The sequence below is a fragment of the Nematolebias whitei genome, chromosome 1 (genome assembly GCF_014905685.2).
Source record: "Nematolebias whitei isolate Nwh7 chromosome 1, NemWhi1, whole genome shotgun sequence".
NCBI lineage: Eukaryota > Metazoa > Chordata > Actinopteri > Cyprinodontiformes > Rivulidae > Nematolebias > Nematolebias whitei.
Genome location: NC_056498.1, coordinates 10,969,556 through 10,983,515, shown reverse-complemented (window position 1 = coordinate 10,983,515; position 13,960 = coordinate 10,969,556). Strand labels below are relative to the sequence as shown.

Below are 13,960 nucleotides of genomic sequence, written 5' to 3'. Positions count from 1 at the left end.
GTAGATTAGAGGAGTCGGTCCCCAGTCCGCTCCCATCACCAGAGTTGAGGGATTCACCGAGCGGGGCTATTCCTCGGTAACCCCCCCCTGGAGCCAAGCCTCGCAGAAGCTTCCGGAGCGAAGCTGCCCAGGTCGGAGCAGCGTCCCGTCCCTCCGGAGGAACCAGACGGCGACCACGCTCTCCAATCGAGCCCACCGACGTGTTTTCAGGCAGCCGCAGCTAGCAACAACGTGCGCTGCTAGCATATAGCATGTCCAAGGGATTGAAGGCCGCAGACCTGCCTTGGAAACGAAGAACTCCCTCTGTAAGGCAGCTGACGCCAGCTCAACATGTGTGCCTCTCCCACGGTTTGCCTGTCGAGGACTGTAGCGCGGATGACGATGATCCAACGATCCACCTGGCTTCGTTACTCCCCTCGCTGCCGGAGAATCTGCACAAGACCTGATGAAGCCATCGCGGACGCGCTGTTCAGAGCAGCTTCAAACCATGCTGGGGAAGTGAAACAGTCGGAGGAGGTGCCAGAGGCTGTGCGCCACCTCATCAAGCCGCGCGGCCCACCCCGTCCCCGCTGGAGGGACCGTCGCGAGCAAGCTTCGACTTTTCCACGGCCGCGGCTCTCGCTGAGTTCCACCACCAGCCCCGCCCGTCAGAATCCAGCCCTCTTCACTCCGGCAGCCTGCAGCTCAGCGTTTCCCCAGAGTTCGCCTGCAAGACAGCGCTCTGGGCAAACAATCGCAGAGTTCATGAGAGAGAAAGCTCTCAAAATGACGGTCTCCGGAGGGTGTGTGTAAAAGTGACACGAAAGTTGAAATAAATCATCATTAATGATCAAAGTGTCTGTTTTTTAGCCAGTCTGTAAGCCCGGATGAGCTCACAGCGGCCGCACACATAAGAGCCGGTGTCCTTTATAAGGCTTTTTAAACTCACCGCCGCTCCAAGACATTACTAGTCGCTTACAGGGCACGATGGTAAGTGAAAATAACTCGTTATAATCCCGGGCTGCACGTTTTTCACCCAAGCGATGTCAACTCGCACTCGTGGGATGAAACAGCCCCACACACGAGCCGGTGTCCTTAAATAAAGGGTTTTAAACTCACCGTCGCTCTAAGACATGACGAGTCGATCACAGAACAGCCTCCACACATGAGCCGGTGTCCTTAATTAAAGGTTTTTAAACTCACTGTCGCTCTAGACATGACGAGTCGATCACGGCACAACGGTAAACGAAAATAACTCATTACCAACTAGAACTGCACGATCCTCACTCAAGCGGTGTCAACTCGCACTCGTGGGATGGAACAGCCTCCACATGAGCCGGTGTCCTTAAACAGGGTTTTAACTCACCGCCGCTCTTGACATGACGAGTCGATCACTAAGATGAACAGCCTCCATCCAACGGCGCTGCGTTGATGCTGGCGCACACACACAGCTGCCGGCGCTAACCAGCTCACATCGGTATAAATGTGGTCCGCAGGCTGGTTCGGGTGGGGGCCCTTCTCTCTCACAAGAAACGACACCCGTCTCGACGAATCAACGCGGGCAGCCGTCACCACCGCGTCTCAGCTTTCGGCAGCTCACCGCAGCTAAACGTGAAGCAGCTGAAGAACCCGGTAATGAGTCCCGCCTCCCTCTAGCGCGCGCCCCTCCAGCGAGAGCGGCGCGCGTCCCTCCAGAGAACAACGGGTGCTCCCGCGGGGCTAGCAGCCTTCTCTCCAACAGCACGGCGTAAACGAAGTCACGCCCTCCGCCTTTTCAACGTTCGCACAGCGACGTCAAACGCGCAGCCCCACCGCGTCATCAGCTGTCACACGCTTCGCCTCAGCACAAGTCTCGCCCGGGATCACACAGAAAACATTCCCGCGACGCATGACGGCGGTTGAGGGGCGGACGGCTGACAGCCGTACAAAACATGACACATCACTTAACGCACGTTCACCCTACGAACGTTACGTAGAGTGGCTAAAACATGCTCGCCATTTTTCAGATGGATGGACAAGGTTTTATGCAAATGGTACAAGTTACAGTTTGCAACCCGAACCCCTCCATTCAGAGGAGTTATAAAAAACGGCCCCGTCATCATCAGACTAAATCTCATCCCTAAATGCAGAAATCCAAGTGTTTTCTGATAAAAGTAATCTACAGAGTTCCCCAAGGGAGAGAAAACACAAGGTTTTTACTCACGGATCGGAGGGGTGAGACCGTTCTTGGATCTGTTGTTTAACATCCAGAGAACGCATACCGATCATCCTAACACAGAGACGAGAGTTTTTGTTTTACCTGGATGATCTGCTGCTCCTGTCAATTCAGACAGGAGGCGCTGATGCAGGATCAGGTGTTGACATCACACCTGTTAAATCTGGGCTTCGCCATAAATTGGAAGGAAGCTCGATTTTTCCGGCCCAGACATTTGTTTCTGGGAGTGGAATTAAATTCAACCACCATGAAAACTCTTTTATCACAAACTAGATTCGACACTTTTTAAAAAGTCAACTCAGCCACGTAAGACCTGGCAAGTTATAACAGCTGTCTCCGTCATGAAGCTGTTGGAAATGATGACACTCACACAGTGTTTTCCACTGGTTTGTTTCACATGAGACGCCTCCAGAGGTGTTTTGCACGTCTGCATGTGGATCCAGTAAAACAAACGACGGATGATTATTGTCCCTTCCTCTGTGGAAGCAGACCTCCGACTCTGGGGAAACACCTTGTTTTCTGTCAGAGGGAGTCCCCCTCAGCAGACCCACGTCACGGGTCAGTCTTCACGGACACGTTGCTGTCGGGGGGGGGGGGGGGGGGGGGGACATGCCTATCTCAAGCAGTAGGGGCGCTGTGGCCCCACTACACATCAGCCCACATCAATGTTTTGGAGTGTCGCACAGTACTGAATGTGATTCAACACTTTGCTCCCGTGCTACAGAATCAACACGTGTTGATTCACACAGACAACATGATGACTGCTGCGTACATAACCATCAAGGGTGTGCGTTCAGCCCAGATGTTACACATTGTGCGAAAGCTACTGTGTTGGGTTAATCAAAACCTGCTCTTTATTAGAGCGGTTTACATATCCGGTGTTCTGAACAGAGGGGCAGATGTGACGTCCAGGGGCGGCCCACGTCACGTGGACCGGACCCTCCATCCAGACCTGATGTTTTTCAGACGCAGCAGAAGTTGGCAAAACAGCTGTGGACCTGTTTGCGACGCGAGAAGAACGCTCAGTGTCAACTATGGTTTTCCCTGAGCCCGCGAGACGACCCATCGCTGGGGGGGGACGCATTTGCTCACAGCCGGTGGCCCAAAACGCTTTTATACGCGTTTCTTTTCCCCCACCTCCTCTGTTTTTTACGGTTCCTGAACCGAGTTCAGGAGGAGGGATTGACAGCTCTCCTGGTGGCTCCCGGCGTGTGAACGCACCATGGTTCCCAGGCCTGCAACGTCTGTTGTCGGGTCGCCGTGGAACTGTCGTGGAGGGAGGATGCTCTCCTTCAGGCAGGAGGAGCGACCAAGAGTTACCCAGAAATAGGTCAACACCTGTGGGTCTGACCGCTGAGCGGTCCCACTTAGAGGATGGGTCTCCCTCAGGAGATAGTGTGCACAATTCAAGATTCACGTGCTGCATCTACCACAGTTCTGTACACATCAAAGGGGACGGCTTTTCAGCGCTGGTGTACAGAGAAGGTTTAGAGGCCACCTCATGCCTTTTAGGCGGCGTGTTGTTTTTCTACAACAGCTGATGGATAGGGAGTTGGTTTTCAGTACGCTTTAACGTACGTTGCAGTCATCTATTCCTGCCACGAAGTTTTTGGAGACAGAACAGCTTTTAATCACCCGCTGATGAAGCGTTTTTCTAAAAGATGTTCAGAGACACAGGCCTGCTTCACGTCCACTTGCTCCACAGTGGGATTTAACGCTGGTCCTGCGAGCCCTGATCAAAGCTCCAATTGAGCCTCTGGATCAGGTTTCATTTAAATTCTTGTCTCTTTAAACAACCCTGCTGCTGGTTTTAACACCCGCTAAGAGGATAAGTAATTATCTGCCCTCTCTGTTGCTTCGTCATGCCTTAGAATTTAGGCTGACGGGCAGCTCAGCTGATTTAAGACCAACCCAGCTTTTATGCCTAAAACATCACGAGCTCTTTTAAATCAAGAGTGATATCGTTGGAGGGGTCTTTTCCCCCCCACAGATCAGAAGAGGAAGCATCTTTTCATCTTCTCTGCCCGGTGCGGGCGTTGACGTGTTACATAACGCGCACAGCTGCAATGCGTTTCAAACTCAACAATTGTTTGTGCATTATAGAGATGCTTCTGCAGGTCGCCGTTATCCATCCAGCGCTTGTCACACTGGCTGTGTGAGGCCTTTTCTGAAGCCTACAGAGCATCAGATTTAGGGCCTCCTGTCAACCTCTAAGCACACTCCACCAGGGGTATCGCATCTTCGACTGCTCTGCATAATGGTATGTCAATGCAGGACATTTGCACTGCGGCTGCATGGTCAACACCCTGCTCATTTATTCGCTTTTACCTACGTGATGTAACGGCTCGTTCCATGACACATTCTGTCCTTAGTGCTCTAACAGAATGAATATTATTGTTCTCATGGAACTCTGTTTAAGCTCACTTCTGTCTGCATGCATTACAGTGTGAGATGTTGTTATCAGTCACAAGTCGTGTCTGTGATTTTGGTTTTATTGTCACTAATCAGTTCATGACTATTGTTACCAATCAGTTCATTTGATCAATAATCAATTCATGGACATTAATCTGTTTATACTGTTCAGCCATGAACCAGTTGGTTCATGCCCCCCCCCCCCTCTTTTCAACTTCTTCTTCCCGTTGAAAGTTTTCCGGGGCATTCATGCTTGTCAGAACGCATAGTTACTCAACATGCGTCTGTGCATGGCACATAATTACGCGATGCGTAGTTATGCACACGGGGAGCTGAGTGACAAGACGTTTTTTGGGCAAGCTTCCGCTTCTTACTGTGTTCGAATGGACCCAGTGAGGCGAGGACCACATCCGCTTCGCCCTTAACCCATCAGCGACAGCCTTAAAGGGCGAAGCCTATATGAAATAGAACGTTGGTTACGTACTGTAACCCCAGATTCTATGAATATAGGCGTAGCCCTTTAAGCGTCGGGCCTCACTGGCTCCTAAATGGCTGAAGAAAAAAGCTATTTTGGGAGCCGATTTCCCGCTCTTAACGTAATTTATACGGACCGGGTGGGGCCCACACAGCAGGTGGGCGTGGACTAAATTTTTTCAGTGCTTATGCTCTGCATAACGGGATAAACCCATCAGCGACAGCCTTAAAGGGCTACGCCTATATTCATAGAATCTGGGGTTACAGTACGTAACCAACGTTTTGAGTCAGGCCAACTCTGTTCATTTCCATCTGCCTTTACAGTCTCACAAGCACACCTCGATGGTGACTCCACACAGCCAAATTTGTGGTTAATTACACGTAGCCGAGCTTACAATTTCTCTGAGATCTATTCTTTCCCACCAGTGAGATTCAGGGGCTGCAAGTAGCCTGCAGTTCTCAGCAAGAATCGCATCCAGCTTACGGCTCAGCTCATACAGCATTTGAGTCTGAGTGTTGACAGCACGGCACATTCCTTCATACAGACCGGGCAGCCTCACAATAGCCAGAACAGCTGCCAAAGCGTCATTTCATGCCAATTTACAACAAAGTTGTCTCAGGGCACTTTACAGAAACATTCACATACATAGAAAAGCCAATTAGTAAAGTTCTCTATCTAAGGAAGCAGCAGACAAGTTGAATGTTCACTTCATCGCAGTCTCCTATCCTGACCAACTGAGTACCAACTGAGTACCAACTTTCCATAATTCATAATTAAACCTTAGATTCACCAATCCATATAATGTTATTTTCCACCATTTACCATCCAAGGTTATTTTATTCCCAACAATATATAGAACATTCTAAAGGCTTCACAAACGTTCAACCACCACTGTATGTGGTGCATTTTTGTTCTATTGTTTCGTTAGATCCTTGTGTTTCCTGCACTCCTGTATTTTCTTCCTTGTTGTCAGCTCTTGTCTCACATGTCTCTAATGCTAATCACGCCAGGTGTTGGTCATATTGTCTTTATAATCTCCCTTTAAAGTTAATATATCTGTGTTTCATCCTTGTCCATGTATTGTGCTTCCCATGGCCTGTCATGTTTTTGTTCCTCCATTGTTCCATTGTTCCATCGTTCCACGTAAGTTTTGCTGCCCTGTCAGCTTTAGTTTTGTTTAATAAATAGAAATTATTTATTTTACCTTTGAGTCTCCCATGTTTGCCTGCACTGGGATGTTACACAACACAGAACATGTCAATATATTGCTGTAAGTAGGTAGGAGTTACACTGTGTAGGCACAATGGCAGAGCCAGAGGGTGACCAGTGATGGCCTTAGCCACCAAAGGTCAATGTTCGGTCACCCCAATCATTTGAAGGAACTATCCTTTCTAGGTTCCTAATGCTTAAATGTAGTTTCCTCAAACTCAGTTTTTAAAAGGAACATTTTTACGCCTAGATGTTTCCACACACCGAAATGGAAGTCAGTACTTTACTTGTTGTTTAAGCTATCCAGCTCACAATATACATGTATGGTGGCAGCTATGTTGGATTTTGACATAGCAACTCAATATTTTTAAGGAAAATATCTTACACCTATATGTTGCCACATCAAAATGGAGGTTGGCGCCTAATTTATTTTTCAAGTTATGGTCACAACATTTAAGCATGAAGGGAGGTTATTTCCGATCCTCCCTTTTCGCTCCACGATAGGGAGGAAAGTGGAGTGAAAGTTTCTGGTTGGATTCAGATCCTGCTGCTCAGAGGTTGAGTAATGATGTGTTTGTGCTTGTGTCACCAGTCGAAATGAAATACGATCTCACCACTAAGGAGAGGGAGAAAGCTAAAAAGATTCTTGTTAGGATTATGTCCCTGATTTAAACTATACAGGGATTACATGATTTACCTGATATCTGTGTGTGAGAGTCTACCAACTGAAACACCTGCACACAAACATGCTCACTAATTCTCGTGATTATTCTCTGTTAGGGCTGCCACGTAAACCTTTGAAGAATCAGAAACATGCGGCAGTGAAAGAACTCCCCGGCGTGATAAAAAGGAAGTGAGCAGTCGATAATCTGTCACAGCCCAACAGGACAGTGAACCTGCTGCCAGACAACATGAGAGCTCTCGTCCTGCTTGTGTGTTTGGCAGTGGGCTGCTTGGCTCAAAGACCTCATCCATGCTGTAAGTACACACACATTAAAGACATTTATCGTGTAGGTTTTCTTCTGAAGCATCACAGAAATACCAAAGCTCTGTTTATATAAACTCATTCATCCCGACAGCCTCCCCGCCTCTGATGACTGGTGCTCTCACTGTGGTAAGGTTCAGCTCATTTCAGAGCTTTTAAATGTTGTGTTATGAAGTAAAATAAACTTAAGGAAAACCTACATGTTTATGTTTTAAGGCCTCCCAAAGTGGGAAGCTGTCGGCATACGCCAAGTACACCTATGATGCACTGGGAGAGCGCATTCGCCTACGAGAGGTTGGAAAGTACAACAATAAAACCTTCCACTTTGACGCCCTCCTGCTCTACAGACATGTAATTTCAGCAAAGAAGTGACTTTTAAGTTAAAGGTATTTGTGCTACTGCTGATCCTAACTTTGTCGTTCATCACAGGGCATCATGTACAATTTGAACTACAGGAACCACTCGTGCAGCAAAAAACATCTGGATACACACTTCCATCCTCTGAGGATCCCAAGGAACTCAACTTTTCTAGGTCAAGCTGTAGTGGGAAGCTCCTCTGGCCCTGGACAGGGGGTCTTGGTCAACACTTGGGCTGGAGAGCTGCACATGAGGAACAGAACAGGTATGGGAGAAGGAAGTGAAAGAATAAAAATAATCAAATCACGTGGTGTGATGTCGAACATGACTTTGCTTGATTGTTACACAATAGCTGCACTTGTGGAGCAAGTTTGACCAGCTGTGAAGTCCTCTGACATGTGATCTGCTTCTGTTTTTTCAGCAAAGTACTTGAGCACCGTCACTGAGTTTGGCTGTATCCCCATCAGCTCACTGTTTTATACCCCAAAGAGTGACTGGGTGGTGACCAGGTCAGTCATGCCTTTTAGAATACACCATTACACTGTACATGTTCAATCAAGGTTCTTTATTGTCATTCGCATCACATGTTGTATATGAGATGGAACGAAATTGTGTACTCAACATCCAAAAATAGCACAAACATAATGTATAAAAAGAAACAATACATAAGGACCTAAGATGTACATTGATAAACTCTAAATGAAGGCCAAACATCTAAGATGTACACTAAACACTAATAATGTAAATAATTAAAACAGCAGTCTGAACATGAATACAGCAACGTAAAGGCAAGAGATCAGCAGCACGGATGATCAGAGGTCTGCAGCATAGATAATCAGCAGCACAGATAAGTCACATATCACCAGTTAAAGTGGTATTACAGTGATTTTTTTACAATGATTTTCTTTGTTAGAGATTCATGAGTCTAACAGCTTCAGGGTAGAAGCTGTTCCTCAGACTAGTGGTTCTACACTTAATGCTCCATAGCCTCCTTCCTGAGGGGAGCGGGGCAAAAAGTGTGTGTGCTGGGTGAGTGGAGTCCTTCATGATGCAGGTGGCCCTCTTTCTGCAACTGGAGGTGTAGATGTCTGTGATAGTGGGGAGACCGACTCCAATAGACTTCTCTGCAGCATTGAGCAACTATCGGGGTGAGGACTACTAGCCGATAGTCATTCAGACCAGTCACTGCAGAGCTCTTAGAAACTGGGATGATAGTGGCAGTCTTTAGGCAGGTGGGAACTGTTGTCAGGGTGAGGGAGGAGTTAAAGATATCAGCTAGCACTTCACAGAGCTGATCGGCACAGTCTCTTAGCACCCTCCCTGGGATTTTGTCTGGGCCAGTGGCTTTTGAGGATTAATCCTCCTGAAGGTACTCCTTTCTTCGCCTGAGGTCATGCTGAGGGACTCTTATTTCGGTAGTGAGGTGAGTCTGGTGCTGGGTGGTCTATTTGGGTCTTCAAAGCAGACATAGAACCCGTTAAGAGCATCAGGCAGTGATGGGTCCCTAGGGCATTCTGCATCTCTGCTTTTATAGTCTGTGATGCATTTAACGCCCTTCCGCATGCTCTGTGTGTCCTGTGAGGAGAAATGCCCTTGGATCTTCTGTGTGTATCTGGCTTTGGCCCTTTTAATACCAGCAGCCAGCTCTTTCCTTGCCCTCCCCAATTCCCGTGAGTCATCAGACCTGAAGGCAGTGTACCTGGCTTTCAGCAGGGTACAGACCTCTACGTTCAGCCAGGGTTTCTGGTTCGGGTAGCACTTCACAGTCCTGGTGGTTGTGACATCTTGAGCACACATGCTGATGTATCCAAGGACAGTAGATGTGTATTCCTCTAGATCCAGTTCTTCCTCATTTACAGCAGCCTCCATGAAAATCTGCCGGTCTGTACATGCAAAACAGTCCTGTAGTACAGAGTCACTGTCACTGGGCCACACGATGATGGTCCTCTGTGTGTGTCTGGAATGTCTCAGTGGGGGGAGGTAGACAGGGGCCATAAAGATTGAGATGTGGTCAGAGAGGCCGAGGTGGGGACGGGGTATGGCTTTATTTGCGTGGCGTATGTTGGTATAAACACAGTCTAGTGTGTTGTTTCCCTGTGTTGGCATGGTGACATGCTGATAAAATCTTGGCAGAGTGTCTTTCAGGTTTACATGATTAAAATCACCAGCCACCACGTAAAAACCTGCCGGATGCTTGTTTTGAAGCGAGCTGATGTTATTATGCAGTTCCCGCATAGCGTCTTTAACATTAGCATCCAGAGCTATATAGACAACAATGATATACACCGCCATCAAGTCCAAAGGTAAATAATGTGGTCAACATTTCACAGTCAGTTGTTCTAAAGCCTCGGAGCATGAGTTCTTTATCAGGACACAGTTTGTGGACCAACCTTTGTTTACATAGATGCATAGACCACCACCCCGTGTCTTCCCCAATAGCTCGCTGCAGCGATCCGCCCGAAAAAAAAAATTCTGTCATCCAGCTGGAACGCTGATTCTGACATGTTGCTATTAAGCCATGTTTCCATGAGACAGAGTACAACACAGTTCCTCATCTCATCTAAGGCACTCGCTCTCAGTCGCAGCAGATCCAGCTTGTTCTCATAGGAATGGACATTGGCCAGGAAAAGAGATGAGATTGGCGTTCTGTTAGAATTAGTCTTCAGTCTTGCTTGCACGCCAGCCCATCTCCCCCTCTTTTCCCCCCAAGCGCAGCACTTCCTTCTCCCCTTGGAGCAATACTGTCTCCACACTGATGTCTCTAGAAGTTGCAATCTGCCAAGCATAGTTTTTAGATTGTTATCAATTGCTGCTGTATACGAAATTAAACCTTCTCTTATTCCAATAAGTTCGGTTCAACTATAATTCACATGCTTAGAGTGAATGAAGTCGAGCTCGGACCCAATTTCAAAACAGAGAATAACTGGGTTTTCACCAGTAGACTGAGAAGCTGCAGCCTGGCTGAGTGCAGCCATCTTGGCCATCATTAGTGTACATACAGCACACCATATCCACACCAGTCATCTCAGAGACAGATTGCTAATGTTTTTACTTAGACCGTGTAGGGTTTCTGGGTTTTTGTCCTGTCTATGTCTGTTTCCTCATGTTTCCTGATTCAGCTCTCTGGGTTTTCCCTCCTTGTGTTCAGCCCCTGTCTCACCTGTGTCTCATGTTAATCACCTCAGGTGTCTGTCATTGTCCTAATCAGTGTGTGTATATATTCAGCTCTCTTCTGTCTTGTCTTTGTCTCCGGATTGTCCTTCTATGGTGTTGTGTTCATTCCGTTCCGTCCGCCCGATTAATCTGTGAGTAGCTGCCCTGCCAGCGTTTCGATTTTGTTTTGTTTAATAAATATTGCTTATTATTCCTCGAGCGTCCTCGTCATCCTCCTGCACGTGGGTTCAAACACACCTGACGGCCGAACGTGACAGACCGAGTGGCATGGCTTAACATAATATGTTTTTGTTTTGTTGTCTCTGAAAACAGTACTGATGGAATAAACAGGGGTTATAGTCATGAAAACAATGGTGTCTTTCCAATCCAAAACTAAAAATGGATCTAGTTTATATACTAGGTCCTCCTTTTGAAAAACTTCTGACATGTTAAATTCTTAGATGAATTGTGAAACAGGAACTAATTCCAAATGCAGAAGAAGAGTGTTAAAAACTACATTTGTGCTACAGTTCAGCAGTTTGGAGAACCACTAACCCTTAGTTATGCTGCTATAGGCTTAGACTGCTGGAGGACAAACTGATCACATTTCCTCACTCTGCTGCTGTCTTTACTTACTCTACTCTACCTGTTTGTATTTGTAATTATTTCTATCCTTAACATGTGTTTTGTGTCTTTCTTCCAATTGGGGGTACACCTGGAATTGCCATTCTGTGTTCATTTGGGGAGTGGTGGCGCAGAGGTTAGAAGATGGGCTTGTGATCGGAAAGTCGCAGGTTCACCTCCCAGTACCGTCAACATCAAAATGTGGGTGGAAAAGGTGAAACACACACACCTGCCTCCACCCTCATTTGCCCCACTCTGGGCCCCTGAGCAAGGCCCTTAACCCCCACCATCTGCTCCCTAAATAGGTCTCTCTTGAAAATGAGTTCTTGTGGCTCAATGAGACTACCTGGATAAATAAAGGGTAAATGGAAAAAAAAAAATAATAAATTTGTTTCTTCTTCCTGTCCTTTCAAACTCCAGGAGGTCGAAACAGATGGCCGCTCGTCTTGAGCCTGGTTCTGCAAAGAATTAGGGATAGCTCAAGAAACCTAAGCCAAACCTAACTACAGGATTTATCCAAAAGGAAAGTCTTAAGCCTAATCTTAAAGCCCCCAGTATACTCCCGCATACGTCCATACGCAGAGGTATGCACGTACGTATGCGGAGGTACGAGCGTACCCCCCAGGGCATGTCCGTGCAAAGCTCAATTTTTACGACCGCGTACGTGTACGTGGTGTCGCACAATAAACTGCCCAGCGACGGACTGTTTTGTATGAGACACCAATGTATTAAATTCCCCTTCTTCATCCCTGATCTGGCCTTTTCTTTTGTTTTCTTGCCAAGAGGCAAGTGATCTTTTCCTCCTCTGTTGACTCCATGACTGAAATGGTGAGAAATGAAATAATTTGTCACGAGCGAATTAAACTCAGGTCCAGCGTGGCTGCGGGAGGGTCTGGAGATTTCCTGATGGCTGGTCTGATGTGTGGGCTGCAGAGCCAGCACTCCCTGTTTTTTAAAAATTTTTTTAGATCTTTTTATTAACAACATATAAACACAGAACACCACTGCAGCTGCGGCTGCGGCTGCTAGCACTCGTTGTTTTTCCCCGACCTGTCAATCAATCCAGTAGGCGTGTCAGCAAATGACCAATCAGCGACCTCAATTTGTCCCAAAGGTAAACGCCCCTTGTCTATGAAGCTGCTCTGCAGCTGCTCGGGTTGTAAGCTGGAGTATGAAGTCTGAACCCTCTGCGTACAGTACACGCGTACGTATGCGTGAACGGACGGATGGAGCTGTAAGCTTTTTTTCTTGCTACTCTACGGTGAAACCAGAAGTGTTCCCCCACCCACCCACCCCACCCGCTTCCCTGCTGTGCTCTTTTGTCCTGTGAACCCTTAAAAAAGCCTCTCTTTTTTTCCCCTGCTTACTCTTATTTGGAAGGATCAGCTGGTCTCTCAACAAAATCGATCAACTTCTCCCCACAGGAGTCAGGGAAAGGAGGACCCCTCTGACCTCTTTAAGGAACAAATTGGATTCATGATGACAACTAGATTCTACTGTTTGGGTTGGTGAAATCTGGTTGTCTACAAATCCGTGTGGAGGTGTTGAAGCTTGACAGTGCTCGGACTGAATGTGGAGCTGTGACAGGGAATTGGAGCAGCTGTATCAGGACTGTGTTCTCCCTGGCAGCACTCATGAATGGTGGAATAATCTTGGAGAAAGCTGTGAGCTCGACTTTTGGAGTAAAGGATCAATTCCGCTGTTTTGGAGTTTCCATCAGAGAATATGTACCAGCAAGACTTTAAAGGCAGAAACAACAATTCACGAGTTCTGCCTGACCCAAACTGTGGCCTTGATGCCGGACTTATCTCAACTCCTCCTGGAATGTTTGGAAAACAACAAAGATGCTTTGACTGTTTCCTCACCCCTCCCTTCCCCAAGGCCGTGGACATGTGACAGAACCTCAACTGAGCTGAAGATGAATGTCACCTCTTATCTGGACAATGGCTGAGGGGGGGCTCTGGACTATGCTACGACTTTCCCTTAAAAATTCAATGTTTTCACCTCCTATATGTAAATGTATAATGTCTGTTTATGTTGCTTTGCTGTGGTAGGTTTTTTGATGCCTCAAATTGTGCCCTGTCTAGGACACGGTGTGAGAAATCTTTTTTTTATACCGTCTCTCCTCATGTTTTCTTTCCTTTTCTTATCTAAGCAAAATATTATTCTGAATAAGAATAAGAAGGCCGCGCTGATTATTTTAGCCGCAGCTTCGTGCACTCCGCCCATCTTCGGATGACTGTACGTACATATTTGCGTTGTATCTCGGTGCAATGCCAATAAAGTTTATTCTGATTCTGATTCTGAGTATGAAGTCTGAACCCTCTGCATACAGTACACATGTACGTAGGCGTGAACGGGCGTACGCAGGAGCATACTGGGGGATACTGCCACATACGTCCGTTCACGGGTACGTACGCGTGTACTGTACGCAGAGGGTTCAGACTTCATACTCCAGCCTACACCCCGAGCAGCTGCAGAGCAGCTTCATAGACAAGGGGCGTTTACCTTCGGGACAAATTGAGGTCGCCGATTGGTCATTTGCTGACAC

At 47.2% G+C, this 13,960-nt stretch overlaps 1 protein-coding gene across 1 annotated transcript in view; it reads left to right on the top strand.

Moving 5' to 3' along the window:
* The first annotated feature begins 7,167 nt into the window (after window positions 1–7,167).
* The window catches only part of LOC119415267 (ependymin), a 10,250-nt gene continuing 3,457 nt past the window's right edge, over window positions 7,168–13,960 (top strand). Inside the window, exons 1-5 of the mRNA XM_037682445.1 lie at window positions 7,168–7,268; window positions 7,370–7,404; window positions 7,492–7,626; window positions 7,705–7,897; window positions 8,054–8,141. Of these exons, the coding sequence (XP_037538373.1) occupies window positions 7,202–7,268; window positions 7,370–7,404; window positions 7,492–7,626; window positions 7,705–7,897; window positions 8,054–8,141 (518 nt within the window). The 5' untranslated portion in view covers window positions 7,168–7,201. The remainder of the gene's footprint in view (window positions 7,269–7,369; window positions 7,405–7,491; window positions 7,627–7,704; window positions 7,898–8,053; window positions 8,142–13,960) is intronic.